Source organism: Plasmodium coatneyi, chromosome 1 (genome assembly GCF_001680005.1).
Source record: "Plasmodium coatneyi strain Hackeri chromosome 1, complete sequence".
NCBI lineage: Eukaryota > Apicomplexa > Aconoidasida > Haemosporida > Plasmodiidae > Plasmodium > Plasmodium coatneyi.
In genome coordinates, this window is record NC_033556.1 from 600,196 (window position 1) to 625,647 (window position 25,452).

At 46.0% G+C, this 25,452-nt stretch overlaps 9 protein-coding genes across 9 annotated transcripts; 3 read left to right on the plus strand and 6 right to left on the minus strand.

The window, feature by feature from the left end:
* Positions 1-643: 643 nt before the first annotated feature.
* PCOAH_00001300 (Uncharacterized protein) lies at positions 644-3,880 on the minus strand (the record flags this gene model as incomplete). The annotated part of the gene is made up of 1 exon (XM_020056947.1): positions 644-3,880. The coding sequence occupies one exon, from the start codon at positions 3,878-3,880 to the stop codon at positions 644-646; it is 3,237 nt and encodes a 1,078-aa protein (XP_019912481.1).
* Positions 3,881-4,766: 886 nt separating this feature from the next.
* PCOAH_00001310 (Tyrosyl-trna synthetase) lies at positions 4,767-6,197 on the minus strand (the record flags this gene model as incomplete). The annotated part of the gene is made up of 3 exons (XM_020056948.1): positions 4,767-4,960; positions 5,118-5,825; positions 5,942-6,197. The coding sequence occupies 3 exons, from the start codon at positions 6,195-6,197 to the stop codon at positions 4,767-4,769; spliced, it is 1,158 nt and encodes a 385-aa protein (XP_019912535.1).
* Positions 6,198-7,371: 1,174 nt separating this feature from the next.
* Positions 7,372-8,866, plus strand: PCOAH_00001320 (26S proteasome non-ATPase regulatory subunit 4; the record flags this gene model as incomplete). The annotated part of the gene is made up of 2 exons (XM_020056949.1): positions 7,372-7,461; positions 7,562-8,866. 2 exons carry the CDS (start codon positions 7,372-7,374, stop codon positions 8,864-8,866), a joined length of 1,395 nt encoding a protein of 464 aa, XP_019912526.1.
* Positions 8,867-9,328: 462 nt separating this feature from the next.
* Positions 9,329-10,478, plus strand: PCOAH_00001330 (DegP-like serine protease 1; the record flags this gene model as incomplete). Its single annotated transcript, XM_020056950.1, has 2 exons — positions 9,329-10,277; positions 10,429-10,478. 2 exons carry the CDS (start codon positions 9,329-9,331, stop codon positions 10,476-10,478), a joined length of 999 nt encoding a protein of 332 aa, XP_019912551.1.
* A 460-nt stretch (positions 10,479-10,938) lies between these two features.
* Positions 10,939-12,957, minus strand: PCOAH_00001340 (Glutathione synthetase; the record flags this gene model as incomplete). The annotated part of the gene is made up of 1 exon (XM_020056951.1): positions 10,939-12,957. One exon carries the CDS (start codon positions 12,955-12,957, stop codon positions 10,939-10,941), a length of 2,019 nt encoding a protein of 672 aa, XP_019912592.1.
* Positions 12,958-13,579: 622 nt separating this feature from the next.
* Positions 13,580-17,841, plus strand: PCOAH_00001350 (Uncharacterized protein; the record flags this gene model as incomplete). Its single annotated transcript, XM_020056952.1, has 5 exons — positions 13,580-13,823; positions 13,979-14,248; positions 14,398-17,501; positions 17,615-17,646; positions 17,748-17,841. 5 exons carry the CDS (start codon positions 13,580-13,582, stop codon positions 17,839-17,841), a joined length of 3,744 nt encoding a protein of 1,247 aa, XP_019912400.1.
* Positions 17,842-18,639: 798 nt separating this feature from the next.
* On the minus strand, positions 18,640-20,250 carry PCOAH_00001360 (Proteasome subunit alpha type 6; the record flags this gene model as incomplete). The annotated part of the gene is made up of 3 exons (XM_020056953.1): positions 18,640-18,995; positions 19,288-19,638; positions 19,830-20,250. 3 exons carry the CDS (start codon positions 19,903-19,905, stop codon positions 18,640-18,642), a joined length of 783 nt encoding a protein of 260 aa, XP_019912424.1.
* Positions 20,251-20,996: 746 nt separating this feature from the next.
* PCOAH_00001370 (Uncharacterized protein) lies at positions 20,997-22,188 on the minus strand (the record flags this gene model as incomplete). Its single annotated transcript, XM_020056954.1, has 5 exons — positions 20,997-21,140; positions 21,296-21,361; positions 21,537-21,572; positions 21,710-21,829; positions 21,937-22,188. The coding sequence occupies 5 exons, from the start codon at positions 22,186-22,188 to the stop codon at positions 20,997-20,999; spliced, it is 618 nt and encodes a 205-aa protein (XP_019912446.1).
* A 1,352-nt stretch (positions 22,189-23,540) lies between these two features.
* PCOAH_00001380 (Rab family) lies at positions 23,541-24,414 on the minus strand (the record flags this gene model as incomplete). The annotated part of the gene is made up of 3 exons (XM_020056955.1): positions 23,541-24,016; positions 24,140-24,205; positions 24,351-24,414. 3 exons carry the CDS (start codon positions 24,412-24,414, stop codon positions 23,541-23,543), a joined length of 606 nt encoding a protein of 201 aa, XP_019912455.1.
* Between the last annotated feature and the right edge of the window lie 1,038 nt (positions 24,415-25,452).

A 25,452-nucleotide genomic window follows, 5' to 3' on the forward strand; every position in this document is an offset into this window, starting at 1 on the left:
TTAGCTGCGTTGTGTTAACCGTGTTGTGCTGGCTCCTCCACAACACATCCGCTTCGCGCCTTTTTATAACTTTTTTTTTTTTTTTTTTTTTTTTTCCACCAACGGAAAAGTCACAGGGGATGCAAAGCCTGCAGGGCAGTCAACGTGATGAGGGTAATTGGCGAGCAGGCCAAATGACAACCTAATCAAGGAAACTTCCTAAAGCCATCTGCAACGGGGACGATCATATAAAAACGATGCCTCTCCCTAAGCGGGATAGGGGAATATATCCCCAAGGATGGCGTAGCGCCACACTCCTCCCGACCTATGCACCGCACATCTTGTTCGTTTCAGCGCGTTGGGCATTTGGCACTTTTATTGCAACACAGCGGAGAAGTGTCTCCCACTGTGATTAAAATTTACAACGTTCCAGGGTCACAAAAAAAGGGAAAAAATAAGATGAGCAAAAAGCAAGAATGAAGGAATGTGCCACATATTTAATGCAAATTTGTGGCCTGCCTAATGGGAGAATTTTTTTTTTTTTTTTTTTTTTTTTTTCTTCCTCCTCCTTTTGGGGAACCAGCGATAGGCCAATGGGGGACAGCCTTCATATAACCTGCAGACGTAAAAAAAAAGAAGAAGAAGGAAGAGTAGCTCCTTCGGGCTAATCACTCATTGGCCATTTCTTCATGGAAACTTCCCCGCCGCTTGGCTGCCCGACGAGGTGAAAGTGGATGCGGCCCAGCGTCCGGTGCAAGAGTGAGTGGTAGTCGGAGAACCCGCCATGCCCCCCGTGTTCGCAGAAGGAAATATACAAAGGCTTCTTCTGCTTCGTTTCCGTACCGTCCCCACTGTGGAAATTGAGGAAGTTGACTGTGCCTCCCAAACAATCAGAGCCAAAAGAGTAGTAACAGAACCTCACATGCACCCTCCGATAGTGCGTGTATTTTACGAAATATTTCACCGAGTTAACATTTGGACAGATCATGTCGTACTTGTTTAGGTAGAGGAGAACAGAACTTGTGAACAGATTGTCTGTCTGGTTGGTTAGGCTAAGTTTGAATGGGATCTTCCGATCGGATACATCTGTGGCGGAAAATACTTCGCTGTAGGTTGGCTCTATGTTGTTGTATGGGCACAGTGCGTGAAGAAGCAGCAGGTTGTCTTGGCACGCCCGTGTGATGCTGATCTTCGGTTTGCTCTGCCATGTGCCACTATTTGGGAAGGGGATAAATCTTCGGCTCTTCCCCCTGTTCGGTTGATTGTGTGTACCTGCACACATCTGAGGGGTTCCTTTTCTTCCCCGTTTTGGTGGCCTCGTTGTTGGGGTGCCTCGTCCCCCCCTCAGCAGAACCGCCTCCGGGTCGATGCGACCAAACTCGAGTCTCTCCGAGTATACGTGCGGCTTCTCCCCATCGGTGAGATTATTAAAAAAGTCCATCATGGGGTTAATTAAAATGACATTTTGGAGAAACTTTCTCTGCCCATTTAGGAGGAACCCCCCGAGGAGGCCACTGTTGGAGTGCAAATAGATAGACATGCTTTCCGTGTCAGTGATGTTCAAATATTTCAAGCAGTTAATAGAATCTGTGAGGTCCCTCACGGTTCTTACCTTTTCAAGCGTGGCGCTTCTATACAGTGGTTTTCTTTTCCCTCCTTGTAATAATCCGCCTGAACCGGTCAGGTGAAAATAAACTACAATGAAATTATTCAGAAGGTAAAAGTGGGACTCATCCGAGTAGTTGCAAATGTTCAGTTGTCGGTAGAAGGGGTAGACGTTGATGATGGTTCTGCTTGGCTTAATGAACAGAGGGAGATGGTCTTCCACTTGTATCCCTACGTCTATGCTCCATTTTGGTGGTGAAGAAAAATGCACACACAAATATTGCATGGACGTAACGGTCACAATGACGGAGGAATACTCCTCTTCCACATGTTGGGAAAAACTTTTGTAGGATTCCTTTTCGATGTCACACAGGTTGTCATTATTTTCGTATCTATATATCAGCGTGATTGGTAACTCCCTCCCCTCCTCGGTGTGAATGAAGAGGTCCTTAATTTTGTACTTTTTATTTTTTGCAAATATGTGCTCCAGCTGGAGGTCGTAGAGGATGTTGTTCTTCGCTCGGAAGAAGGATGCATTTACTGCCTTCTTTGCCCCTTTGTTGGGTGCTTCACCCCTTTGGACGTTCCTAGGAAGGGCTACCACCCCCCTTCTCAGGTCGATCACCACCCTGGTGCTACCCACAAACGGGTTGCAGATGTATACACTTATGAGGTAACTTTGGAAAAGGTTGTTCAATCCGCACTGTATACTCCCCTTCGTGATGGGCACAGAGAAGACCTTCATTTTGGCCACCAAACGGTTCTCCTCCTTTATGTTTTCCTTCCATTGGGCAATTCCTCCTTGGGGGTGCACACACTGATTGGGGGTACACGTCATGGGGGAGTACTTCCCCCTCCGTTTCACAAATAAATATAAGACGCATAAAAAGGGCTTCAAAAAATACCGATAAGTGTAGAGGACAAGACCATACTTGTTCATGTCAAAATCGTGAAGTACACAATTCTGTAGAATTATTATTTTCCGTAAGCGGCTATCTATGGGTACTTCCTCCTTCGTTATATGAACCGAGTGGGTGGGCAAAAAGATTTTTTCTTTTCCGCGTTTTTTAACTCGTCCCATTTGTCCAGCATTAAGATGCAACGCATCACAATGGAGGGTATACACTTCTGTTTTATCGTTCCCCTTTCTTATAAGGACGACATGGTGGCGAAAGTGCTCTAGGAAGTATTTCCCCCGTAGAAGTGCCCTTCCTACCAGTTTAATTAACCTTAACTCATAATGGGGAGTCCCTTTCCTTAACTTGTCTTTGCACTGAATGAGGAAGAGATTATTCGTATGGTGATTTCCGCTAAGTAGGAAAATCCTTTTCATGTCTTTACTTAGGTATATATTTAAAAAGTTTTTCTCATTTGCTTCGAAAAAGAGGAGCTGCTTCGTATGATGGGTGCAACTACACGAGTTAAGGAATAGGCGGCTGCACCGGTGCTTCTCATCTAGTTCGGTTGTGAGGAAGTCGGGTGGGCCAACATGGGCAGCCCAATAATCCGTGGAGGGTCTCGTCTGCAGAAATGCGATGTTCTGCACGCCCTCGCGTTGGTAGATGAGGTGACAACGGGGGTGATTCGAGTGATGAGCACCTTTGCGGGGAAGCCTCCGTACTCCCCCCGATCGACCCCCTTCCGGAGGTCTCCCCCTAAATGAACCTCGTCTGCCACATCCCCGAGGGGAAGGACCCTCCCTTGGGGAACCTGCATACGTGAGATGGTCGATGTTGGCGTCCCTAACGAGCCAAGTCCCCCGAAAGACATAACCCCAATTGACATAGCAATCACTACGCTCCACAACAAACGCAAAGAAGCGATTCCCTTTAGTGCAAAAGGATTTTATCGAACAATTGGTTGGCAGGATGGCCACAATTTCGGAGGTCTCCCTGGAGATGTAACCTTCCCTCTTCAATTCATCCAACGACTTGTTAATATTATGAAAATAGCTATTCGTCCCAAATTTCCTTTTAATTTTTTTCCTACACACTAGTAGATTCTTCTCAGTACTATGTTCGAAGTAAATGTACCTGTTACTGAAGAGCAGCTCCTCATTGGTGTTCCCCTCGGACGAGAGGAAGTCCTCCCGCAGCGATGCATGGACGTCATATTTTATTTTGTAACACTTTTTGGCTATTTCCTCATCATACCGACGCACACAATTCTGCACAAATTTTGTGGCCCCCCATTTGCCCTTAATCTTTCCCACCGGTAATTCGAACAGTCCCTTTATCTTCTCGATGTGGCTATACGGATCTGTTACTTTGCCGAAGATGTAGTTGCGGATTTTCATTTGCATGAGAGGGAACATAAAAAAATGTACCTTTGGCTATTAATTATGGCGTTTTTTTTTTTTTTTTTTTTTTTTTTTCCACACGCACACTCTACGTGGGGACGTTATATATGCCTGGCCAACCGTCTTATATCACCATGTGAAAGAGAGCTAACTAAATAATATGACGATACATGGGAATGTCAAAGCACCTCCAAAAGGAGAACGGTTTGACATTTTAAAAAGATTTACCCAATTTTGTGTATCACCTTTGTTGTACATTTTTACCTGAACAGGTCAGGTGATTTTTTTTATATTACCACACAATGATGTGATGGCGTGGTTTTTAATTTTTTTTTTTTGACACTATTATTTACCCATCGGTGATGTGCAGAAAGTTTTACAGCTAACCCTGTTACAAAGGAAATGGCGTAGGGGGAAGTTACTCAAGTGAGGGATTTTATCGTTGAAGGGGAGGTAACCAGGTACCGTGGGGAGCGACAAAATAGGGGAAAGTACGGAATGTTCATGCACAAAAAAGGAATGTAGCGGTAGGAGCGCACTGAAAGAGGAGAAACCTCATGTGGTTACAGCGAAAGGGTATATAACACTTAGGCCATTGGCCTGAACGGCAAGAAGAAGCCCCCGCAGGGGCTGTGAAAAATTGCGGTCCTTCGATGAGGAACTTCACATCGGTATGGTGCACACGCGGTAGGGGGGATTTAAGGCAGAAACGCAATAAAAAGACGAAGACAACGTGCATGCAAGACAATATCCTTCATATGTGTGCCAACACTGGATACATGGCTTTCCACTATTTGGGGAGCTGCACCGGACAGGCCCCTCCTCTCCCCGCCGACAAACCTTCTTTAGTTACCACTACAACTACTATGACAGTGCTACTGCTTCATTTGGTTACCTTGTACTTTCTGATTTCGTTAAGCAGACTTTTCGCCTCGGCGTCGTTCTGGAAATGGTCTCTCACTGGCTGAAGCATTTTGTTCAGGTAGATGGCAACGTTGTCCTTGAGGTCGAGGGGGTGGAGTGCACCACTGAGGTAGTCTGCCTCCAGTTCGGCGATCGTGGTGTAGGTCTTGTTGCCTAAGAAATGGAGGGTGTGTGTAGGTTGTTAATGTTGCGATTATGTAGAAGTGGAGACAAGTGATGCATTAGTGGGGCAACGAAAGTGTAACCATGACCTCCCACTTGGCCACTACAGACGTGTTCGATATGACAACCGTCCAGAGCGCTGACTCACCTCCGTTCTTCTCCTTGCGCTGCAGAGCGAACTCCTTATAGTGCGGAAACACGATACTCCGGGCGTATGCAAAAATGGGGTTGTTTTCAATGACCATGGGTGGGCAGTAGCCCTTCTTAATCTTCCTATTCACGTCTGCCTCAGAGTCATCCATAAAGATGGCTGAATTTTCGTCACTTTTCGACATTTTTTCCTGTCCTTCCAAAAGTCCCGGAAGCATTTCATGTGACAAAATGATTGGCTTTTTTTTTATTTTCTTTATATCGCAGTATTCCCTAGCTAGCATGTTTACCTTCCGTTGGTCAATTCCTAGCTGGCAAATATCTACATTTAAAAAAAATATATCTGCACACTGCATGCAAGGGTACATAATTTGAGAGCAGTAATTTTCCTCTCCTTCTGATCTTCCCATGATTTTTAAGCACCTCTTTATTCTGTTAATGTTAAAGCTCTTGGATATGTCTATAACCAACGACCAATAGTCGTTCGGTTTTTTATTTATCTCGTCACTTGCCCATAGGAACTGAACATTTTCCATGTTCATGCCACAGCTCTTCCACACTTCGATGAAGTACTTTCCCACTTTTTTTATTTTTTTTAAATCTCCCGACATTTTGTTGTTTAGCTGTGCGAACCAGTCGGCGATCCAAAAGATGAACGTGCACCCGTTGCTTGTTAGCTTGTTCACAATTTGGCACTTCAGAAGTCCTACAGGGGGGATAACAGTTGTAATGGTATGGTGGTTGGATTGGCAGTGGTGACGGATGAATGACCAGGTAACGTATGGATATTCCCCACGATTGTTTGCCCCTTTTCAGCCCTACCTTGCGCGATGTGCATCCGGCCGGATGGCTCGAACCCATCGTAGCAGATCAACCGCCTTTTGAGGAGCAGCCTGGCCTTCAGCTCCTCGGGCTGGATACATTCAGACGCAACGGAAAGAATTTCCGCCAGTCTGCCAGAGACGTCTTCCTGTGGGGCGGTTTCGTGTGGAGTGGTCCCCTTTGCTGCGCCCTCCTGAGCAGCAGCCTCGCCTGTCGCTCCCTCCAGTTCCTCACGCTTAACACTGTCACCTTCCATTTTCTTCCCACCAGCGAAACCACGCGTATGAATTATGCTCCTCTTGAACAGGTTCCCCCTCTTTAAAAGTTTTAGCATGCGGCCACGCTGGCGTTGTTATCGTAATGGGAATGATAAAGGCGGTGGAGACGATTCCTCTTTGTCTCTATTACTCCTTTTTCTCCTTTTTTTTTTCCTTTTTTTTTATTTATTTATTTTATTTTATTTTTTTTCCTTGCCCTTTGTAGTAACCAGTCGGGCGAGTTCATTCAAGTCACCGCTACCCCGTCGGGAAGTGCTCGTTGCGGTAAAAGGTAAGTATGAGCAAAAGGGCACGCAAAAAGGGTAAAGTTGGCGGGCATACAATTGTTCCCTTTGGGGAACGCAGGTTTATTCGGAGCGGACTGACGGGCAAGCTTCCCTGCGGCGGTGCATTTTGTGCGATCCTCTGCTGCACTTCTACATAAGCAACGATATACATACACGGGGGGAAGCGACGCCAAGATGGGTTGTGCACGCCCCGGCATCACGCACTTCCTGACAGTAATCGCTCCCCAAGGGAAGACTAAAACGGATCGTGGAAAAGTGTACCTAGAGCAATGTTCGCCTTTTCCCACCTTGGGGGAATTGGGAGCACGCACCGACTGATGCGCCAAGCGTGGGTTAATAAAACGACACGGACCAACAAGGCAAACGCAACAGTACGCACGGCACCCTCAGTAAATATATATACCCACACAGTGCATTTTGAAGGAAAAAAAAAAAAAAAAAAAAAAAATCACCTTGGTTCAGATGAACGAAAAACAATTCCCTCACGCTAACCACGTAAGGGAGAGAGAAAAAAAAAAAAAAAATATATATATATAAATGAACGCGCTGAGGTATGCTAACATAATTACATCCATCGAATAAACGCATCCTACGCGGGTGTTTAACTCGCGCGTGAAAAAGCTGTGCCGAGTGTACGAATTTCGCCCCTTCGGAAGAACACCAGCGTTTGAACACACTCCGTTTCAGCACATTCCGCTTGGGAACACCTCTTCCCTTGAGGCGCATTTGCGGCAACCGGGCAGGTGTACGGTTCGCTGTTCGAAGGGGAAGCCCCTACCTGCAAAGGAGTACACACCCTGCACGCGGAAGTGGGAACCCCTTTTTGCGTGAACACCTGTCTGCCGCCAACCGAACTAAGTCGAAAATGAGCTCCATCGAGGCGACCATCATCTGCATTGACAACAGTGACTACAACAGGAATGAGGACATCGTGCCGAACAGGTTTCTCTCGCAGGTGAGGAAGCCACACCACGCCCACTGGACACTGGTTTAGATACGCCACACTGCTCTATGTAAACTGCTTAACACATTTTTTTTTTTTCTTCACCCCCCAGATCGACTGCGTGAACGTGCTCTGCTGCAACAAGACGAGCATGCACTACAAGAACAACATCGGAATCCTAATGATGGCGGGAGATAAGACAAAAGTGAAGGTGTCCCTCACGAATGACATAGGGCAGCTCCTCTCCTGTATCCACGACATAAAGTTGGACGGCACATGTGACATCGTGAGAAGTTTGCTAATAGCTCAGTTGGCGTTGAAACATCGCGTGGATAAGAACCTGGGTCAAAAAATCATGCTCTTTGTAGGGAGCCCATTCAAAGTGAATGAAAAGCAGCTAATCAGTACCGGCAAGCAACTAAAGAAGAACAACATATGCCTAGACATAATAAGCTACGGAGATATAAACAGGAATAGAGACATCCTTATGCTGCTATATAACAGCGTAAATAGCAATGACAACTGTAGGTTCATTGAATGTCCCGAAACGGAAAACAATCTGAGCAGGTTTGTTCTGAATTCTCTACTGAACAACAACGATTACAACCTTGGGAATATGCAGGAGGACGACCAGCTAATGAGTGCCATGCAGATGTCCTTGGAGGAAAGTCAGCAGGTAACTGACCATAAAAATACTTCTACCTCTCCAGGGATTGTCTTCTGTAATAATAGCAGCGATCTACCCACGATTGAAGAGATCGAAAATATGAAGGACATAGACAATGAGTTGAAGGAGGCCCTAATTTTATCTCTCAAGGAATATAATGAGAAAAACAAGATGGAGAATGCCAACCAGGAGGGTGACGTAGAAGTCGAAGTGGATATGGAAGCGGAAGAAGAAGAGAATAACCCCCCGCCACCAAATGAAAGCAACCCATCGGGAACAAGCCAACCAAGTGATGACACCCCCTTCGATGAAAAAGAGGAAGAAAATTTCCCCCTCGTAAATGAAAGCTATAAAAACAACTTTGACAGTGAAAACCATCAGATACAGAAGGAAGAATCCAAGGAGAAAAAAGAAAACGAAAGTTACGAAAAAGTTTTTAAAATGGATAAGGAGGAAGGTAACTTGCAGGATAATAACACACAAGGGGGGGGCATAAATGAGAACCTATATAATTCGGAGAAAGGCGTTTCGAAGGAAAATGAAGGGGTGGCTGTATCGAATGAGGATCCCACAAATGGGGATGCCCCTACAGCCACGCAAATTCAAGACACCAGTTATATTTCCACCATCCTGGGTAAGATTAACGCCACTGTGAATGTATTCAGCGGTGATAAATCCGACGCGAAGGCGAAGGAGTCGGAAAACCAGTCAGACGCTGCGTCGGATTCTGCCTCGGGGGAGCATCAATAACAGAGCCATGCCATTAACTTATTATAGTTGGCAGCGCTGGAATCATACCATACCGTTGCAGCTAATATGTACTGCTTTTCTCCGCGTTAACTTGTTCCTTTTTCACCTTTTGACAACCCTGTTCCAAACTAAACCAATCAGAGCAGCGGTTAATGCAAATGCCCGTGCACATCAATTGTGTGCACCTGTTCATGCGGCCTTTTTTTTTTTTTTTTTTTTTTTTTACCAAAATGCAACTTGGTGCGCGGGAAGAAAAAAGGAAAATATACACTCACATGTGCATATGTGTACAAACAGGATGATAACCCTTAAGCAGATTTCTCCACGTAAACGTTCTCACATGCATCTCATTGTCTACGCGGAGGGCGCACCAATCTGTTCACTCCGAAAAAACAAAAAAAATAAGTTGGCACACCCGTGAGTGCATGACCTGCTCGGGTTTCTTTCCAAATTTACGACAAAATGAAGTTGTCTCTGCTAAGTTATTCATTCTCTGCGTCTGTCGCATCGTTGGTGATTATTCGTGGGGGAAGTAACCCATGGTGCGTTGCTGGACGGATGGGTGAGGGGCCACCCCCAACTGATCATACGAACTATGCACAGCATAACTCAGGAAAGTTAGCAACGCAGATTGGACAGACGGGGGAAGAGCATGTTTACGATACTGAAACGCAGGGAGGAGATGACGATGAATTCATATTCAATGAAGGGATACCAACTGATGGGAGTAAAAACAGCAAGGTTGATCCCCCCTTCGTTGAAGACGCCCCCGCGTATGTTAACCCCCTGGTGAATTACAAACAAGTGGCTAAAATGGATGCACCCAATGGAGAGGACAGGCTCCCCCTTAGTGACCTACACAAGGGGAGTAATAACAACCCAAACGAGCGCACAAAGGATGGAAAAGTCGATCTTCCAACGCAACAATATGAAGCCTCATTTAGGGATAACGTCATAGCAGGTGAACCACCTAGTGGAAGCAACTACCAAGGTGCATCTACCACATGGAGGCGAAAAAAAAAAAAAAACCTGTACCACAGAATGAACCCAACAGAGCACAGTCTGTTGGATAAGCATCCCCACAGAGAGACGACCAATCCATATGTAAGCAACTTCCATGGTCGTCACTCCAACCAGGCGGTAGTGCAACACCGAGTAGGGAAACTCAAACTGAGGACCAACAGAGACGGTCAAAAAATGGTAAAGGATATTCTCACCCCACAGGTGGTTAAAGTTATGAAGGAGTACCTACTGAAGAGGCGGAAAATAAACGCGAATGGAAATGCAAATGGACGGATGGACCATTTGGGGGGTTCATCCTCAGACCAGCTGCACAGGGAAGGTAGTCCACCCTGGGGGAACAGCTTAACTGGAAGCAGCAAAGTTAGTCATCCTTTGAGGTTCTTTCCAGGTAAGACCATTCACGGTTGCCACGGTATGGAACAGCTGTGCGGGAGTTTTCCACATTTAGTAGGGCCCACGTCTTCAAGGCGAATTTTCCCCAATTGGAGCACCCCCTAAAATTTGCCACGACTACCTCATCGACTTTCTCTCCCCCGCAGCGAATTTGGCTCCCCACTCGGGTGACACACAACCGGTTCATCATAAGTGAAAAGATACAATAATATTTAAACAGAATAACGCTGATCATTCCAGGATGCGAAGATGAGGAATGTTCCGTGGCAGGTGCACTACACAACATCATATGAAGAGGTGTCTTCAAGTTGTATGTAAGCATCACTGAGGCGAGATTTCCAATTATCTAAATCAGAACAATCTACCGACGCGCTTCACCGGGTAGAATTTATACCCTCCTTAGGGGGAGTGAAGCAGAACCCATTCATCGTCCTATAAAACAATTTTTCTCCACAGGGACTACTCCAAACTGTCTTCCTACACACACCACTTTGCAGGTTTGCCATGGAGGGGCATCAGGGTTTAGGAATGCATACAACGTGCAGCACAGCACGAGGATGTTAGTGAGGAAACACGGGTGAAGAATGTGCATCACGTCAGACAGGAGTTTCTACAAGGAGGTGTGCACCCTACATATAGGGGTGCCAACCCTGTCATCACACTAGGAAGAAGGAGTCCAAACTGGAGATGCCCGAAATGGCACCCCCCTCGTTCTCCCTGGCGTTCTTCGTCCGTATGAGGTACCCCTTCTGTTCATTCAGCAGGTTCACATTTTTGCAAAAAACAAAATTGTGAAAGAGGCTAATTTCGGAGATGGATTGTTCAGGGGAAAATTCAACGACGTGCGATTTGCTGCCACATTGAACGCAGGAGATATTTCCTCCAACGTGTCCCTTCTCTGTATGGGATGAATTACTAGCGTCCTCCCCACTTGGGCGCAGCCTCGTCCTGCAATGCACCGCAGTGAATGGAGTCGGAAATAACTTCTGCATGAGGACATAAAAGGAGAGCTTATCCCGTTCTTCAGGTTTATAGTAAAGCATGAGCTTTTCCCTAATGTCTCTACCGTGTAGGTTGTTTTTTCCTCCTTCCCTTTGCGGCTTAAGCAAATAATTGTGCTCCTCCCTAATGGCATGCGAAACGATATGCTCATTTTGGCTAAGTGAAGGATCCACCTGCAGGGCGAATGTTTTCTGTAAGAGCTTCATGTCGTGTTGTATTTGTTTTTCTGATTTGTTTGTCTTGTTTAAGTCTAGAGACAGGTAGCGTTTTAGGATGGACTCATCCAGGAGGATCATTTGTATTCGTTTGGACCCCACTAGCTGGTAAGGCAGGGAAGGTATCTTTACAGCGTCACTGAATTCGATTAACTCCCTCACGTGCCAAACGGTCTCATTAAAGTGGTCTGGTGAGTACAGTGAACGGAAGTACACCACGCTGACTTCAAACACGTGCTGCCTATAATTGGAGCATTGCCCCTTACATGGATCATACTCTTCCGTATTCAAATCGAGAAGGAGCTTCCCTGGGGAAAACTTCCCCTTGTGGAGGTCGCCTGGACTTTCCTTCACCCTTTTTAATGTCTCTTCTAACGTCTCATGAGGATAATTTAAAAAAATTTTTTTTTTTTCATAAAGAAATTCTAACTCCTTTAAGGTTAGGAACTTGAGCGTTATGTCCATTTTATTTAACCCATACTTGGTTTTATATTTATCGAAACGGTTCAGGTCATCATTGTGTAGGATGGAAAGGATGATTGTTTTGTTCTGTCCTTGCAGAGGTTGTTTTTCGGTCAGGTAAGCTTCGTGGCATTGCTTCAAGCACGTGGCTATCCCGTCGAGGAAGTCATTTTTAAACTTTCCCTCCAGGATGGAGGCCACGTCGGTTATGGACTGTCCCCCTCCTCCACCTTGTTGTCCTTGTGGTTGCCCCTCGTGAGGGAAGCACTCCCGGTAAACATGTCTCAGCATATTCTTGTGCGCCTCGAACACCACAGATGAAAGGTTCCCAAATGCCACCGAAATGGTGTTGTATTCGATTTGCTTCACTTGGCAGTTCGGTTCGTTTTTTCCGCTTGGTCCATTTTCTTCGCTTTTTCCGTTTCGTTCGTCTTGTCTGCTATCCAACATATAGTCCGACCTGCCAATAACGCAACGTATGTCGTTTTTTATGTCTCGCCCTGGACACTCCCTACTCAAATAGACCCTCTCACAAATCCCAATCAGCCTGCCACAAAAATCATCATAATTTTTTATCCCTTCAAACAGGCCTAATAAAAAAGGCATATCACAGACGATGTTATCGAACAATTCCGCGTGAAGCAATGTGCACTGCTGACAGAGCTGTAGAATACCTCGACTTAGCTTCTGTGGGAACACGGAAAATGAGAAAAGCTTGGGCTCTTGGAAGTATATGTTGTTGCCCCCTCCTTGGCACACTTTGGTGAAGGTATAGAATGCACCATGGTTTAGGTAGTCCATGAGGTCTTGTATGAGCAGTTGTATCCGTGCGTAACTTAGGTACTGGTTATTGTCTTTCTTCTCTGTGAAGAAATTTAAAATTTCCTGCTGCACCACTTCGTAGAAGTGGTTCACTCTGCTCTCTAGGTCACTCTCCATGGGGGCCACGCTGCCGCTTTGGGCAGTGCGTCCCTTCGTGCGTTCTTCCACTGACATGGTTATACGATTTCACGGTTATGCGATAGCATGGTTATGCATCCTCATAGGTACATGTTCACGTGCTCCTGAACATTCTCTGTTTTTTTTTTTTTTTTTTTTTTTTTTCCCTTACGAACGGTGAAAGGAAACGCACAAATTGGTATTTCCCCCCCAGGCGGAACTCCCCGGCGACGCGTTGCGATGGGCTGTGGGGACATATGAATACCCCGCCGCGGAGGTGTCAATTTTTTTTTTTTTTTTTTTTTCCTTACGAACGGTGAAATATTAGAACCTCGTTTGAACGGTGCAGGCAGAGAGGCAAAAACGAAAAGTAGAGCAACAAAGAGGAGTAGGAAAAAAGAGTTGCAAAAAGGAGCAGCAAAAAAGTTGCAACAAGAGGAACATCAACACTGCGCAACGAAGCAATCACATCGCGTGAATTCACCTGACTTGTGCAGGTAAATTTGTGCAGGTAAACTTGTGCAGGTAACTTGTGCAGGTAACTTGTTCAGGTAAACTTGTGGAGAGATTTACTTAAGAGGTACTTTTCTCAGAACATTTTTGGGGAGCAATTTAGATTCTCTCTCCCCCCTTCTCCGTGACATAACCCATCGTACGTTTATCAGGCAAGTGTTGTAGGATGGTCAAAGCAGACGATGAAAAGGTCGGGAAGAAGGGCTCGAGAGCCACTTCACGGAATGGTCCCGCAAGAGGTAGAAAGAAGAAGTCAGCGGAAGTTATTCCTGTGGAGGAAGAATTGCCTGACCAGCAAGGTGAAAATGGTGAACCTACGCACAGCAACATTCTGATCATAGGGGATGAGAACCTCACCTTTTCGGAGTTAGTAATTGACGCCTATCCGTCTGCCCATATTTACGTAGCGAGTAAGTGCTTGCCTTAACTGTGTCTGTTCAGTGTATCGTCTGTTCAGTGTAACGTCTGTGTTGTGTAACGTCTGTTCAGTGTAACGTCTGTGTAGTGATAATCCTACGGGATACCACTAATGTGCGATGCCACTTCACGCGTCTCCCCCCCGAAGGCACCTCCACCGAGTTAGAAGTGGATTACCTTCTGCGCGACCTGGAGAAGCGCAAGAGGAGGAAGTTCCAGAATGAAGCAATGCAACAGGACGATGCAACACAACAGGAAGAAGACGTCCCTGTTGAAAAGACCCCCTTTTACTACACCAGGAAGTTCATGAAGGAGCAGACGCACAAGAGGGTCTCCGTTATCTTCAGCGCCAATTTGTTTTATTTGGGTCGCCACTTCCCGAACGGCTTCTTCGACACTGTGTTTTTGGTTCTCCCAGGTGAGGGGTGCATCTGTGTAGCGCTGACATGTAGCGGCGTTGTTACGTCGTCATGTCGGTTCTTGTGTTTATGTTTGGTATGCTATGGAAGGACGCACGGATTTAAGTCCATTCGTTTGCCCCATCTAATGCATACCCACTCCTTGCAGGCCTCTGCTACAACATCCAGGAGACCGGACTAAAGTACAACGACAAGGTGACGGCACTACGTATATACTATTTTCTGATTTGCGTGCTGGTCGAAATTATCCAAGTGAGTCAGAAGGATGCCGAGATGCACGTGTTTTGGACGAGGGAGAAGTTAAAAAAGTTCGTTGAGGATGAAGAGCCCACCGACTTGGCTGTGAAGAAAGAAGAAGAAGGGGAAGAGAAAAAAGTCGATGATGAAAGGGAGACGAAGCGAGAGAGCATTCACGAAACATTAAACACGCTGAAGAATCTCATGTGCAGTGGCAAGGGGGAAGAAGCAGCAACTCAGGAGGGAGAAGAACCCGAAGAGGAGAAGAACGTAGATGCTGTTGCGGAACAGAACGGAGAAGCAACCACTGAACCGAATGACGACGCTGCAGAGGAGGCGGCTGAGCGGCAGTCCGACGCAGAGCAAGAGAAGGAAAATGAAGAAGACAGTGGCAGCACCGAAAATAAGGAGAAACTCACAGAAGAAGTGGCAGAGGAAGCCACCGAGCAGGCCGCCGCAGAAGGAGGAGAGGTGTGTATAAAACTGTCCAGCTACGCCAACATGTATGCAGAGGAGGAAGAGCCCGAGAAGGGCAGCGCGGAAAACGCGGGGGACGACAACGCAGGGGCGGACAAAAATGATGAGGAGAACGAAGACGAAAACGACGATGATAAAAGTGACGATGACGAAAATGATGATGAAGATGACGACGAGGATATGACTCGGTTCTCCCACCTCTTCGACGGGGAGGGGAAGAATAAGAATAAAAAGGACACTCCCACCACAACAGAGAAACAAGGATGTGAGACGTCCCAAGTAGTAACCTTCGTGGTGCACTCCACAGACGGGGAAGACGAAAAGGAAAAAAAAACAAGCCAAATGAATATAGCAAAGTTCCCACTCTTCTACCACGTAGACATTGAAAAAGTGATGAAATTGTTTTCCTTCGATGAGCAGAACGATCAGGAGGAGGAACAACAAGAGGTACAACAGGAGGTACAACAGCAGGTAGAAGAAAAGGAAAAAGAGGAGGAGGAAAAGAAGAAGAAGAGAAGAAAAAAGAAGAAGGAAGAGGAGGAAGAGAAACAGCCGGAAAAGCAGCAACAGAAGGAGAAGAAACCAAAGGTCGATGTAGACACCCTGGTCGACAAGTACGTGCCAGTCATCTATGGTAACCACTTTACGCACAATGAATTCTTAGCCAATTGTGCATTCTACTCTTTCGTTTTGAAAAAAAAAAAAATTATAATCCCTGAAGAGATGGCACTTATATTGGAGCCAAACTTCACCCGTGAGTTCCCTGTGGAAAGTTACTCTTTTTTGAGAAAAAAATTTTTCCAAGAATTTCATGAGAAGATTAAGTTGTGCACCACGATAAAAGATCAACTGACTCATATTAGCCACATGCGCTACAAGCTGTACGTGCAGCACGTGAGAAGTAGCGTCTCTGGGGGAGGGAGGAGGTCTCATATGTCCTATTATTTGTTTCAGGCGGAGTTGAATAACCAAATGAGGAGGGGGACTCCGTGCGGGGAGAAGCCTTCCACGGGGGGGGAGGAAGCCCCTACCGCTGAAGAAGCCCCCACTGGTGAAGAAATCCCCACGGGAGAAGAAGCTCCAACAGGTGAGGAAGCTCCTGAAGGGGAAGAAGCACCTACGGTTGAAGAAGCCCCTACGGAGGAGGCAGCAGCTACAGTTGGAGAAGCCACCCCTGCTGACGCACCCACTGCTAACGCACCCACTGCCGATGCAACCACGGCCGATGCAACCACTGCTGATGCACCCTCGGGGGACAAACTGTGGAAATGCATCTTCAGCCCACTGGACTTCTTCCAGGCCAGTGACAACATGAGCGCCTACTTTGAGTACTACATAAATATTAGAAGAAATAAAAAAAAAAGAAACCGTCGAAACATTTGTGCTTTGTCTATAAAGTTTGCTAGCGGTAAGAAAAACTACCCCAACGACTACCATAATAAAAGGTACCCCAACAAGCGGACGATGGGAGGGACTTACCGAAGTAGTAGTTACTACCCCTCTATGTATGACATGAAGAGGAAGCCGCCTCTTCTTCCAACGCCTTTAAATGAAATGTCCAATGGGCATTCTGTTAGAGGCTCCAGTGGATATGGTGTGAAAGGCGGAGGGGTAAATGCTGGTAGGGGAACAGGAGGCATGAGTAAAGGAGGTCACCTCCTAAACAAGGGAACCACCAGCAGTGTATATAAACATTCCATGCATAGTTCCAACTACGGGTATAATAACAACACCTCCTATGGAAGTCACAACTATGGGAATAACAAGTACGGGGGGGGAAGCAACTACGGAGGAGGAAACCACTACAACACGCAGAACTACGGTTCGAACAAGTTTTACCGAAGTGACAAAATGGGGAGGAGCGTCACAACGAACAGTTATGATAACAGGAGGGACGACAAAGGTCTGAAGTACAACAAGAGTGACAACCAGCGGTCGAATCGGAACTCCAGTACCACCTACCACAGTGGTCCCTACGGCAGCGGTGGTGGAGGTGCAGATGGAGGTGCCAGTGTGTCTAGCTTTCACGAGGGAAATAGGGCGTATGGTAGTTCGGTGCACCATAGCAGCTATGGGTACAACAGGTCGGCCAGGAACATGGTGCACAAGTCCAGTGAGCGGGGCGACCCACGAAGCGACCCACGAAACGATCTACGAAGTGACCTCCGAAGTGACCTGCGAAACGACCTACATAGTGACAGCAAAGGGGCAAAGCGAAGGAGAGACGATTCCTATGACACGCGAAGAGGATTCGCAGAGGACAGCTACTCCTCTCATAAGCGCTATGAGAAGAGAGGAAGGAACGATGACTACGATATGAAGAACCATATGGATGAGCGAAGGAGTGACAACCACCACCGGGGGTCAAAGATGAATGCAGAGATGCAGGATCCCTACGCGTCCACGAAGGACTCTACCAACAAGTACTACGACGGAAGCAACTATTCCATGAACAACTCTGAGAAGAATGGGCGGATGATGCCGCCCCCACCCCCACGTGTACCCCAGGTGTACGGTGGCCAGGCGCAACAGAAAATGGTAAACCGAAAGTGAAGGAGCGTTGGTAGAGTTGCTCACTGTGTGATGAACTCTTCTCCCCCGTCTGCACTCACATTTCAAATTTTTTTTTTTTTTTTTTTTTTTTCATGCAGACGAACTACTACAACGGGGAGGACTACCAAAAGTAATGGAAAGACCGAGAGGGTGCGCCTCCACAGTTGCGCTCCGTTGAACGTATCCACATGATCACTTATCATTTCCACTTGCCACTTCTTCCCACCGCAGCGAAAACAGATCCAACGGAATGAATTACAACTCGGGAGAGCTATACAACAAGAAGAGCCTATACTCACAGAGCAGGAGCTACAGGAATAACTAGAGGAGAGGGACCTACTACCGGAACGGAAGAACCAGTCCCCCCTGAATATGTTACCCACTGTTGGGGCGGGGGAGGGTTACATCTTGCAGGGCTCTGCTGCCTTCACCCAATGTATGCTGCCGTTACGTTATAAAAATGTATGAATTATTTTTTCCCTTTACCATTTTGTTTCCAACGCCTGGGTGAATATATTGTATGCAGCTGTCATGAAGGGAAGCTTTCTGTCCACCCGTTTTTTCCTTCTCACTTTGGCGTGGCAGCTGGGGAGTTCACATTGTAAGCAATCCCTGGTGTGTGTAGCTTTCCTTTTCCTTTTTTCTTTTTTTTGCCCGTTGTTTACAGATCATTAACATTAACAGAGTGCCCCATGTGGGCGTCTCTTTTTGAAAGCAGGCAATAAACACGCGTGTGTACACATGTATACATACATGTACTTATTTATTCACTTATTTAATGACTTATTTACTCATTTATTCACTTATAACTGTGCGAAGCGCCCCGTGTGGTGTGTCCGCTATAAAACGAATCGTATGTTGGACGGTCGCCTTCTCGACAACATTCCTCCGTGCACACGTAGCAACGTCCATCCACATCTGCTCCGTTCACACAGATCGGTTGGCAAGTTGGGGAGTGTTTTTAAAATTATGACACAGGAAGGAGAAGTGTTACAAGAAAAAAAAAGGCAACACAATATGTGCCATATGTACAATAAGTGAGCACATGGCAGAGTTGCGAAGGAGTGATGAGTAAAAGTAACTAAGGATTGTTCACCCATTGACCGACAGGACGCTGTACGAATTAATCCCGCTCCGCGATGAAGGTCAAATAATTGTCGATCTCCTTCTCGCTGATTTGCGTAAAGTTGGGGTTCGTCTTCGAAACGATCCCCATTTCTATCTCGTTGGCCTTCAAGTCAAACGCCAAAATGGTTTGCAGCGCTTCAATGGCCAAGATGATGGTGTTTTGTATATCCTCCTCTAGCGTCTCTTGTTGTATTTTTTTCCTTCTCTTCTCCAGCAGCCTCTCCAGTATGCTTATGCTTTCTTGTTCCTTGTTGCCAATCACACACGCGCGGTATCCTGCGCAGAACCCAGACGGGTCGAACTTGAAAAGGCCCGGTTTGTTGTCCTCGCCCATGCCTATGATCATTCCGCCTTGGGAAGGGGGGAAACGCAATGAATCGGTAAACGGGTGCAGAAGCAAAGTGGTGAAGAAGGGGTGCATTGCCAGTTGCACACGTAAGAATTATATGGCAAAAAAAAAAAAAAAAAATAATGAAAAATTATGACCCGTTCATATTTTTTTTTTCCAAATAACCATTTTGTCCACATTTTGGCTAGCTCACATGAACTAATCTTTTTTTTTTTTTTTTTAAGTAGCCATTTTGTCCACATTTCGGCTAGTTCATATGAACAGGTCATAATTTTCCCCATCTCGATAACTTACTGCAAGCGTGCAGCCTCATGTAGGCGTGCTGCGTGAAGACCTGAATTTTGTCGCAAATGTTCCTGCACAAGGTTTCCACGTTAACGTTGTGTCCGTTCGAATACAAAAACTCGGCGGCTTCCATCCTAGCTTTATACACCATGCTGAGGCAATCCCCGGGCATTCCCACCATGGAGCATCCGATTTCGTCGGTTATATTGTAAATGTTCGTAATATTGTTGTAGTCTAGCAGCTTGTCTTGCGAGATGTACTGCGTTGCCATTTTTTTTTGCGAAATGATTACGGCACAGTTTTCTCCTTTCACGCCGATGGAAGTTATGTTGGTGTTCTTCACTGCCTTGATGGCGTATTCTGCGGGGTGCATACAGAGGGGTGCAATTGCAGCGGTGGAGGTAAAGCGGTTTCGGTGAAGAGATCATACTACGGCATGAAGCAGCACAGGGAAGTGACAACACATCAGGGGTGCTTCTCTACCGTTGGTGCATCCCTCCACTTCTTCACCCCACTTCAATCCCTGTAAAAACTTAAGCGGGGGTACTTACCTATCTGGTAGAGGTTCCCATCGGGGGAGAAGATAGTCAGGTGCCTATCGTACATGCTCTGCGACTGTCTCACCATGGTGGCCCTTCTCTATTGCGATGAGTGAAGTGTGCAATGCTTTTCTTTTTGTGTTCCAGCCGCTATTTCTCTTTTACCGTCGTATGGGCAAAAAGAGCAGCAGTTGTGAAGGTGACCTACACTACGTAAGCTACGTTTGTGCTGTGCGTGTGAATGAAGCCAATCGAACAGGTACTCCCCGTTGGTGTGCTTTCCTTTTTGTATCTTCCCCCACACGTGTAGTTTCGTATGGTTGCTTTATCTAATTCGCACGAGTCAACTCGGCGGAAATTCCTCGTTCGGGGAGGTGGAAGGGGAAAAAAAAAAAGAAAAAGGCCTCCTATATTAGTGACAAAATAAAGAGATGAAAGAAGAAAAAAAAAAAACACATACGTGGGTCACAAAAAAGAATTGCTCATTTTGCTAAACGCAGATCTGTGCCCTGTGGCTCGACAGTAAGCACATGAAAAAAAAAAAAGGTTTTTCCGTAATTGTATTCGTTATGCAATCGTGCAGTGGGAAAATGAAGTGAGACGTTTCTTCCTATCCTTGCATCACTCAAATGAAGTTTCTCTTTTAAGCATTCGCTTCATGTGGGGGGGACACATACGTACCGCCCCTGCATGAACGGGATAATGACCTACGTTTTCGCGCAGCCTTTGATGATGGCGCATGATGTACACATATGATAGTGGAGCTTTTTTTTTCTTTTTTTTTTTTTTCACAGTAGTAATAAAAACGCACTTGGAAAGTATGACCCGTTTGAGGGTGTAGTACCTACTCTCCTTTGGAGTGACTTCCCATTCTTTTTTTTTGCTTAAAGTCACTTTCGTTGTAGCGTGGAAAAATGAACCAAGTTCGGGAACTTCTAGCCACGTGTGATGAACAATGCGGTTGGCGGGTGTGCCCACCTGGGACCTACGCCGCAAGGGGGAAAAGCTTCCCTCGTCCCCCCTCATAAAAAAAAAAGTTGGCAAAACAGTGTGCATATGTAGCAGTGAAAAAATAGGAATGCTTGTGTAGTTGCCTCCTCGAAGGCACGAAGTATTATTGCAGTTGAAGGGTGAAGGCGAAATGGGGAAACACACCTTTCTGCCCTTACTGCTCTCCTTTCACCGCTGGAGCAAGTGACGGAAGAGCACGTCGACATTTCTCAGGCTGTTCATGCGCGCCTCCCGAATGAAGGCATAGAGTATCTTCTTCCCCATCTCTTGTATGTACATCCGCATGAAGTTCTGATAAACCATGTTCTTTAGCTGTGTGGTGTGTGTGGGGAAAAAACGTAACACGGTGTGTGTCGTAAAGGAGTAAAAAGCTGGGCAAGATGTTATTCTGGCAGCGGTCACATGATCATTTAGTTGCCCCCATCGTGCCGCTTTTGCACGTGGTGGCACCAGTCCGTTTGACCTACCCGAAAGCTTATGTAAAAGTCGACGTTGATACAACCGGTTTTTTCTTCAATGATCCATTCAGTGGTCTAGCAGGAGGTGGAATGAGAACGAAATAACTATTGCATGGGGCATCACTGGTGGTACAGCCATCGAAGCGGTATTCATTCCTGTGACAGCGCAGTGACGTATTGCCAACCGTTACAGTTAACACTTCGGGTGAGTTTTTTTTTTTTTTTTTTTTTCTCTTCCATTTTTGCATACCAAGTGGTTAAACAGGTTCGTGTCTGCGCTGGAGACCTGAAAAAAGGGGAGAAAAAAATAAAAAAAGGAGAGCAAATTTAATGAACACGTTACGAGGTGCATCCGTCTAATGCTCCAAGGGAAAATCCTTCTAAGAGTATCCCACCCCTGATGCGTCATTTACAACCCCTAACCTTGACAGTGGTAGGAACCTTAAACCGAATAACGGAGTCGTACGATTCTTTGAAAAGAAGGTTTTCTATTTGGAGGAAGGCCCTGAAGTGCTCCTCCGCCTTGTCCGTTATTTTGCTTTTCTACGATGGGGGAAGGTTACACGATATATGGTTGGCTGGTTATGGACTCTTAGCCATTTGACAGGATTAAGCTCTCAGTGCATGCACGAACAGAAGTATAGCCTTACCGTGACGTAGGGCAGGAAGTGACTGTACCGATCTACATTCAGGACGGTGTAGAAGAACACATTGCTTTGGCAAATGACGTCGAGGTTTTTCCGATAAATTATGTCCTCACTTGGGGTCCAAAGTTTGTTCCTAAAGAGGGAGTAGCTTCTTCTACAGTCGTAGCAGCTGCTAGTACCATTGGCTACACTTTTGATGGGTACCTGGTTGGACGCGTTCTTCTTGGCAATTTGGGCAAGCAGCATCCACCTCATCCTGCTCTTGGGGGAGGGGAAGCACTAAAGAAAAGGCAAACCACCACGAGCACCCACCTGCTAGGAATGAGCTAAGTATCCATTTCGCGGGGGAAGGGTCTGCTCAATTGCGACGCTCCCTCTGGTCATCCTTTCCAGATGGGGGGCACAACCCCTGTAGGAGAGGCCTACCTTGGAAGGATGACCCCCCCTGTTCACAGCAATGTGCTGTTGTCACGTAATGAATTGCCACGAAGGTGACGGACATCCCCATCCGTCCGGAAGTCCTTTCCCCGTTGTGTGCTTTTGTTCCTCTGGGGGGAACAGTTTCCCGCGTGCTCTTAGTTACAATAAAAAATGCTCCCCCCCCAAAAAAAAAAAAACGTACATGTAAGTACTCATAAATGCGTTTCCAATGAAGAGTTTTTTTTTTTTTTTTTTTTTTTAATTTACTAGCCAGCGAATTGAAACGAGAAAAGCAACAATCCCAACAACAGCAGGAGAGTCCTCCTTTAAATTCATTTTTCCCGACGTACCTCCGATCGGTGCAAAGCAGTGCAACGCTGGGACGACGAAACAGAATAATCCATCCACGTGGATGTAAAAAAAGTGCAACTGAAATGATGGAAACCATCCAGCGGCGCTAAAACGACCAGGAAACGATCAGCTAAAGTTGGAGTCACAATTTTTCAAAACGTGTGTGCTCTTAAAAAAGTTTATGAGGATGAGGCGTCATCACCGGCACGCCGACCACACTTGCAAAAAAAAAAGGCAGTGGTGACGGTACCGTGGACAAGGAAAAAAAAAAAAAAAAAAAAACAATATAAATATATATATATATGAAGTTACTATAAAATCGGGGGGCTTATTAAAATTACAAAAAAAACCACATATACATGGAAAAGGGAATTCACTACAGGGGGATATATTACTTTGATGCATTAAGGAATGAGCACGTTGTGGAGAAATGGATCGGTTGTGAAGCAATCACATTGCTAAGGAGCAGATAATCAGTTAAGACGCGCAAACGGAAGAGCAACGTCCGGGGGGAAAAGAGGCATCTAGCTTTGAAGGTAAAGGAAAAAAACGATCACATTTTTTTTTTTTCTTTAAAAGAGGGGTACGGTTATGCACACAGGGAAGGGTGTGTGTGTGCTGTACTTGTGTCCGCGGTAGAGTGGGGGCAGTCACACAGAGCTATACAAAAATTTGGAGGTGCCACTCCGGGGGAGGGACTCCTATAATCAGAGGCACTTTTTCACCTACACGTGGGTGTGAATATATGCATGCAGGCAACCCATGCGGAAAGGGTGCACATGTGTCTGCGTCTATCCGTGTGTTGTGGTGATGAGTGGCCACTTGCCCCCTTACGTCTAACAAACGCAGTTGGACCGACTTTCCTCCTTCTTGCTGAGCTTCAAATTTTTTGTGACGACGCTGAGTTCGAGCAAGGAGGGGTTGTTCAGGATCTGCTGGATGAGTTCCTCGAAACAGTAGGTGATGTTTATGTCGTTCTTTGCACTGGTTTCGCAAAACAACATATTATTTTCAAAGGCGAAGTTTTTTCCTTCATCTTTTGTGACTTCATGGTTCGGTTTATCTATCTTATTTGCCACTAGCATTTTTATGGCATTCTTGTTTGTTGAGTATTTATCTATTTCGTGAATCCAGACGTCCAGGTTTTCAAAGGACTCTCTCACGGTGCAGTCGTACACAAGAATAATCGCGTGGGCATTTCGGTAATAGGCAGATGTCAGCGTCCGGAATCTTTCCTGCCCGGCCGTGTCCCAAATGCCCACCTTAATCGTTTTGTTATCTATTTTGAGGTACTTCACTTTGAAGTCGATGCCTAAAAGGGGGGAAAACATAGCAAGGGGGTGGAATAAAATATGCTTGCACGGTAGGATGGCTATACGGTACTACTTTGGATGGCAAACACGACAAGGGTACACCCTTCAAATGGTTGCTTTACCTATGGTGGACAGGACCTTCTCTTCAAACTGATTGTCGGAGTATCTGCACAGAATGCTGCTTTTGCCTGCGGGGGGGAAAAGAAAAAAGGCAATTCAGTTGGCGACGCATCGTAGATAATGCACCGTCTCTCCCTCGGTTAAGTGCACTTCCAAAAGAGTGTTGGCCTCTCGGAAAGTTGGAAACACAGCCACCCTGTTGGAGGAACCTACCTACGCTGGAATCTCCAACAAGTAACAACTTCAGCAGGTAGTCATATTTGTTTTTATTTTTCATTTTTTCACAAGGGACAAAAAAAAAAAAAAAAAAAAAAAAAAGAACGTGGCGTTACAACAGTGAAGTGGGAATGTTCAGTGTTTAATCATGCGCCGTGTGAGTATGCGTGAATGCATACGCTCCTACACGGTGGTAGTAATAGCAATGTTTTAGGGAGGTATAACTATATGGATGTTAGGGCCTACGCGAAGGGACGATGTTTGTTCGTGTGGCCATGCTTTCTGGGGGCGAAGCGCTCACTGCGTGGTGATCATTCTTCGTGAAAAAAACACCGGGTGTTCCTCGTTGCAACATGGGTAAGCTGGTTAACGGCGCCGCGCTGCTACGCTGAAATTTGTCACGTTGCTACGCAATTGCGCTGTTACGATAACAGGCTCTTACGATAGCACGTTCTCATAGTAGCACGCTCTCACGTTGCTGCTTCGGAAAAATGGAACATATTCACGTGAGCTTCTACCCGCAGTCACACCAATTGGAATACGGTACGCCTTCTTCTGCAAATCGAGCGGTGGGAAAAGGAACCCAAATGACATATGGTATTTTGTGCGATGGTTATAATAACATCTGATTCTTTTAATATTGTCGCCTTAATTTTTTTTTTTTTTTTTTTTTTTTTTTTTTTTTCTCTTTTGCATTTCTTCTCGTTGTATTTGCAATGTTCCAATTGGCACCTGAACGGTTGAAAATGTTTCTCCTCTTCTGTTGGTGATTCAATTCGTATGCGCTGGAACGGCTGCGCGAATACACGGTACCCTTTTTTTTTGGAGCGTGGGAAAAAGGCGCAAAACAAGTTGTGCCACGGGAGGTAGGAACGCAGAAAAAAGAAAACAAAAAAGGGGCGAAAAAACGCCGAATAATTTGCGCATACATTGGGCACATGCGGGTGAATATATAATACCTCTGTGCATATTATATAGGGACTGCGTGCCTTACCCCCCCTACGTACAAGGACGAACATATTATGTTTGGCGACGGTAGGGTAGCGCGGGGGAGTGAAGAACACAGCAATGGTTCTTGCCCTCTTTTGCGCCGAGGGAA